Raw genomic sequence first — 5,916 nt, 5'->3', positions numbered from 1 at the left:
AAGGGGGGGGGGGTGACATCGTGGGTGCCACCCGGGGGGGGTGACAATGACGTGGGTGTCACTTGGGGGGGGGACAATGCCACCCGGGGGGGGTCAGTGTCACCCGGGGGGGGGTCATGATGGCACCCAAGGGGGGGGGGGGTGGTGACAATGATGTGGGTGTCACCCTGGGGGGGTTAATGCCACCCGGGGGGGGTCGATGTCACCCAGGGGGGGTCGATGTGACCCAGGGGGGGGTCAATGTCACCCGGGGGGGGTCAATGCCACCCTGGGGGGGGTGACAATGACATGGGTGCCACCCAAGGGGGGGGGGTCAATGCCACCCGGAGGGGATCAATGTCACCCAAGGGGGTCAGTGCCACCCGGGGGGGGTTCGATGTCACCCGGGGGGGGGTCAATGTCACCCAGGGGGGGTCACGATGCCCCCGGGGGGGGGGTCAATGCCACCCTGGAGGGGGGGGGTGCCACCCAAGGAGGGGGGGGGCGATGCCACCCAGAGGGGATCAACGTCACCTGGGGGGGGTTCGATGCCACCGGGGGGGGGTCAATGCCACCCAGGGGGGGTCAATGCCCCCGGGGGGGGTTCGATGCCACCGGGGGGGGTCAATGCCACCCGGGGGGGGGGTCACGCCGCCCCCACCCCCCCCCTCACACGTAATACTCCTTGTCCTTATTGCGCCGCGCTTTGCCGGCCGCTTTGGCGGGCTGGGGGGGGGGCCCGGCGGCCACCTTCTCCTTGGGACCCCCCCCACTTTGCGAGCCGGCGACGGTGACGCTGGGGGCTCCCAGGGGGTCTCCACCACCACCACCTCCGGGGGGGCTTCCTCCTCCTCCTCCTGGGGGGGGGGCCGCCCCGATGTAACGCCGGCTCTGGTCCACCTGGTAGGAGCCTTCGTCCCGGTTGCGGTACTTGTACATGGCGTAGAGGAGGATGAGGATGCAGAGCGCGGCGGCCGCCACGATGCCCACCACCATCCCCGTGGTGCCGCCGGCCTCGCGCACCACCACCTCCACGGCCCCCGGCGCCGCCGCTGCTGTGGGGACACCGGGCCCCAAGGTGACGGGGGCCACCGTCACCCTCGCCCTCCCCGCCACCGCGTTGCCACCACCGCCACCAACGCCACCAACGCCACCACCGCCGCCTTCCCGCGGGTGCCGCTCGCCCGCCGGCACCAAACCCGGTAAAGGCCCGGCTACGGTGACCGTGACCCCCGGCGTGACCCCGGCGGTGACCCCGGCGGTGGCCTTGCCCCCGCCGCGGTGCTGGTGGTGGCCCCCAAAGTCTTCGTCGTCGGCCGGCGGCGCGTTGGCGTCGGCCGCCTCGCCCGAGGCGAAACCCGACGGCTCCTCGCAGTCGGGGCCGCAGCCACCGCCCCCCCCCGCTGAGGAGGATGATGAGGATGAGGATGAGGAGGAAGATGCTGAGGAGCCGGGGGGGCCCGCCGAGCGCCGGGGGGGCGGCGGTGGAGGGGACGGGGGGGACGCCACGGCGCCCGCCGGGGACGCCGGCAGCACCAGCTCGCCGCCTGCGGAGACACAGAGACACGGGGAAGGGGGGGGGACAGGGGGAAGGGGGGGGGACACACACGGGGGGGGCCCCGCGTCAGAGCCCGCCGCGCGCCCCCCGCGCCCCCCGAACCCCCCCGCGGCACCGGTCCGGCTCTTTGAGCCTCTTTTTTTTAGGCTTTTTTAGGGTGTTTTTACGGTTTTTTGTTGTTTTTTTCCCTTTTTGGCCTTTTTTTTTTGGCCTTTTTGGGCCTTGTTGCCTTTTTTTGTTTTGGGGGGGGCTTATTGCCTTTTTGGGGTCCTCGTTGCCTTTTTGGGGGGCTTTATCGCCTTTTGGGGGGGCTTTATCGCCTTTTGGGGGGGGCTTTTAGTTCGCCTTATTGCCTTTTTTGGGCATTCCACCTTTTTTTTTTTTTTGCTTTATCGCCCTTTTTTAGCCTTTTATTTCACATTATTGCCTTTTTTTTTTCCTTTTATTTCACCTTTTTTCACCTTAATGCCTTTTTTGGGCCTTTTATTTCACCTTTTTTTCACCTTAATGCCTTTTTTCTTTGCCTTATTGCCCTTCCTTTGCCTTTTTTGGGGGCATTTTTTGCCCTTATTGCCTTTTTTCCCCTTTTTTTTCTGGCCCTTTTTGCCTTTCCTTTCCCTTTTTTTTTGTGTCTTTTTCCCCTTATTTCCTTTTTTTTTTTTTTCTGCCTCTTTTGTACCTTTTTTACCCCTATTGCCTTTTTTTCTTTGCCTTTTTTCAACCCTATTGCCTACTTTTGCCCTTTTTTTTTGCTTTTTTTTTTTGCCCTTACTGCCTTTTTTGTTTCCTTTTTTTTTCCTTTTTTTTTTTTTCATTTTTCTCCATTTTTTCTCCTTTTTTCCTCTCTCCTTATTGCTCCCATCTCTATTTTTTTTTTTTTTTTTTTTTTGTGTTAAGAGCAAACCGCGGCGCTGCCGTCAACTTACATCGAGGGATGGGGCCGGGTGATTTTAGCGTGGAGAAAAAGAAATTGCAGGAAGGAAGGAAAAGCACACAAAAAAAAAAGAGAAAAAAGAAAGAAAACAAAAAAGAAGAGAGAGAGACTCGGTGAGAAGGTGCCGAGCGCGGCCCCGCTGCCGCCGCCGCCGGCCGGCCTCTGCGTGCCCCCGGCCAGCGGGCCGCCACTCGTCCGTCTGTCCTGCCAACCAGCCAGCCAACCAAGCCGTCCGTCTGTCCTTCCATCCATCCATCCAACCAGCCATCCTTCTGTCTGTCTGTCCTTCCAGCCAGCCAACCAAGCCGTCCGTCTGTCCTGCCAACCAGCCATCCATCCAACCAGCCATCCTCCTGTCCGTCTGTCCTTCCATCCATCCATCCAACCATCCTTCCGTCCGTCTGTCCTTCCAGACGTCCAACCAAGCCGTCCGTCTGTCCTGCCAGACATCCTTCCATCCAACCAGCCATCCTTCTGTCTGTCTGTCCTTCCATCCATCCAACCAAGCTGTCCGTCCGTCCGTCCAGCCAGCCAGCCATTCAACCAAGCCGTCCGTCTGTCCTGCCAGACATCCTTCCATCCAACCAGCCATCCTCCTGTCCGTCTGTCCTTCCATCCATCCAACAATCCATCCTTCCGTCCGTCTGTCCTTCCAGCCATCGTTCCATCCAACCAGCCATCCTTCTGTCTGTCTGTCCTTCCAGACATCCAACCAAGCCGTCCATCTGTCCTGCCAACCAGCCAACCAGCCATCCAACCAAACCGTCCGTCTGTCCTGCCAGACGTCCATTCATCCAGCTGTCCATCTGTCTGTCCTTCCAGCCATCCTTCCATCCAACCAGCCATCCTTCTGTCCATCTGTCCTTCCAGCCAACCAGCCATTCAACCAAGCCGTCCGTCCGTCTGTCCTTCCAGCCATCCTTCCATCCAACCAAGCTGTCCCTCTGTCCTTCCAGACATCCATTAATCCAACCAGCCATCCTTCTGTCCGTCTGTCCTTCCAGCCATCGTTCCATCCAACCAAGCTGTCTGTCCGTCCGTCCATCCATCCTTCCATCCAACCATCCATCCTTCCGTCTGTCTGTCCTTCCAGACATCCAACCAGCCAGCCATCTGTCCATCCATCCTTCCAGCCATCCGTCTGTCCGTCCGTCCGTCCATCCATCCATCTGTCTGTCCATCTTCCCTTCCAGCTGTCCATTCTTCCATCCCACCATCCATCTTTCTGTCCATCCATCCATCCATCCATCCGTCTGTCCGTCCATCCATCCATCGCCCGTCCGTCCGTCCGTCCATCCTTTTGGCACCCACCCATCTGTCTGTCCATCCGTCTGTCCATCCATCCATCCATCCGCCCATCTGTCCGTCTGTCCTTCTGCCCGCCCGTGAATCCAGCCTTCCACCTGTCCGTCCGTCCGTCCGTCCGTCCGTCCACGTACCCATCCTTCCACCTCTCCATCCGTGAGCCCACGTGTCCGTCTGTCCGTCCGTCCCTCTGTCCATCTGTCTGTCCGTCCGTGAACCCCCGGGTCCACCCGCGTGGGGGCTCCATCCGCTCCTCACCCCCTCTGTCCGTCCGTCTGTCCGTCCAGCCCTCCCCCCCCCGTCTGTCTCTCCGTCTGTCTGTCCGTCTGTCCCTGGATCTCCAGCCATCCCTCCCCTCCCCCCCGTCCGTCCGTCTGTCCGTCCGTGTATCCGTGGCTCTCCAGCCACTCCCCCCCCCCCCTGTCCGTCCGTCCGTCCGTCTGTCTGTCCGTCCGTCCGTCCCTGCTCTCCTCCCCCCCCACTTCTCCTCCTTCTCCTTCCCGGCTGCCGCTGACTTGGGGAGGGGGCTGGGGGGTGGGGGTGGGGAACGGGACCGGGGTCTGGGGACACCCCAATGTCCCCATCAGGACCCCAAGCTTTGGGGACACCCCAATGGCCCCCATGGGTCCCACGGCTTTGGGGACACCCCAATGTCCCCAGTAGGACCCAAACTTTTGGGGACACCCCAGTGTCCTTGATGGATCCCAAGACTTTGGGGACACCCCGATGTCCTCAATGGGTCATCGAGTCTTTGGGGACACCCCAATGTCCCCATTAGGACCCAAGCTCTTGGGGACACCCCAATGTCCTTGATGGATCCCAAACCTTTGGGGACAACTCAGTGTCCTCCATGGGTCCCAAGTCTCTGGGGACACCCCAATGTCCCCATTAAGACCCAACCCTTTGGGGACACCCCAATGTCCTCAACGGGTCATCGAGTCTTTGGGGACACCCCAATGTCCTTGATGGCTTCAAGTCTTTGGGGACAGCCCAATGTCCTAAATGGGTCATCAAGCTTTTGGGGACACCCCGATGCCCTCAGTAGGGCCCAAACCTTTGGGGACACCTCAATGTCCCCAGTAGGACCCAAGTCTTTGGGGACACCCCATAGTCCCCATTAGGACCCAAACCCATGGGGTCACCCCAATGTCCCTCATGGGACCCAAGTCTTTGGGGACACCCCAATGTCCCCAAGCTCTTGGGGACACCCCAACATCCTCGATGGGTCATCAAGCCTTTGGGGACACCCCAATGACCTCAAAGGTCATCGAGTCTTTGGGGACACCCCAATGTCCCTGATGGGTCCCCAAGCCCTTGGGGACACCCCAAAGTCCCCATTAAGACCCAAACCCATGGGGTCACCCCAATGTCCCTCATGGGTTCTAAGTCTTTGGGGACACCCCAATGTCCTCGATGGGTCATCAAGCCTTTGGGGACACCCCAATGACCTCAAAGGTCATCGAGTCTTTGGGGACATCCCGATGTCCCCATTGGGACCCAAACCCATGGGGTCACCCCAATGTCCTTGATGGATCCCAAGACTTTGGGGTCACCCCAATGTCCCTGATGGGTCCCAACCCTTTGGGGACACCCCAATGTCCCTGATGGGTCCCCAAGCCCTTGGGGACACCCCAATGTCCCCATTGTGACCCAAACCCATGGGGGTCACCCCAATGTCCCCGATGGCTCCCACCCCTTTAGGGCCACCCCCATGTCCTTGGGGCCAGCAGGGTCCCAGCTTTTGGGCCCCCCCCCAATGTCCCTGATGGGTCCCAAGCCCTTGGGGACCCCCCACCCACCGTCCCCCAGCAGTGATGGGGAGGGGGGAGGGGGGGGGGGGGCGAGGACCCCACCCGGCGCCACCGTCCCCTCCCTGTCCGTCTGTCCGTCCGTCCGTCCGTCCGTCAGGGGCGGGGCCACAGCGTGCGAGGGGGGGGGCGTGGGGGGGGGGTGGGAGGGGGCTGGGCGAGTGTGCGAGGCTGGGGGGGGGGGGGGGGCCACGCGTGTGCAAAAGGGGGGGGGGGGGCGTGTGCGAGGCTGGGGGGGGGCTGTGCGTGGAGTGGGGGGCTGGGGGGGGCTCTGGGGGGGGTGGGGCGGGGGTGTCAGGGGGGGGGGGCGCCGTGGGGGTGGGGTGGGGGGG

At 61.7% G+C, this 5,916-nt stretch overlaps 1 protein-coding gene across 3 annotated transcripts; it reads right to left on the bottom strand.

The window, feature by feature from the left end:
• Positions 1-446: 446 nt before the first annotated feature.
• Positions 447-3,569, bottom strand: LOC311429607 (uncharacterized protein). 3 transcript variants are annotated; one of them, XM_084540705.1, is made up of 4 exons: positions 3,534-3,569; positions 3,210-3,391; positions 2,464-2,675; positions 447-1,526 (listed from the first exon to the last, which is right to left on the bottom strand). In XM_084540705.1, the coding sequence occupies exons 1-4, from the start codon at positions 3,534-3,536 to the stop codon at positions 649-651; spliced, it is 1,275 nt and encodes a 424-aa protein (XP_084396831.1). In that variant the 5' UTR covers positions 3,537-3,569; the 3' UTR covers positions 447-648. The 3 variants fall into 3 exon arrangements, with proteins under 3 accessions (XP_084396831.1, XP_084396829.1, XP_084396830.1); XM_084540703.1 differs by having other exon boundaries at positions 449-1,526; positions 3,210-3,569; XM_084540704.1 differs by having other exon boundaries at positions 450-1,526; positions 2,464-3,196; positions 3,230-3,569.
• Positions 3,570-5,916: the final 2,347 nt, after the last annotated feature.

Source organism: Aythya ferina (genome assembly GCF_964211825.1).
Source record: "Aythya ferina genome assembly, contig: HAP1_SCAFFOLD_1425, whole genome shotgun sequence".
Lineage (NCBI taxonomy): Eukaryota > Metazoa > Chordata > Aves > Anseriformes > Anatidae > Aythya > Aythya ferina.
This window is presented reverse-complemented; position numbering and strand designations above follow the sequence as displayed.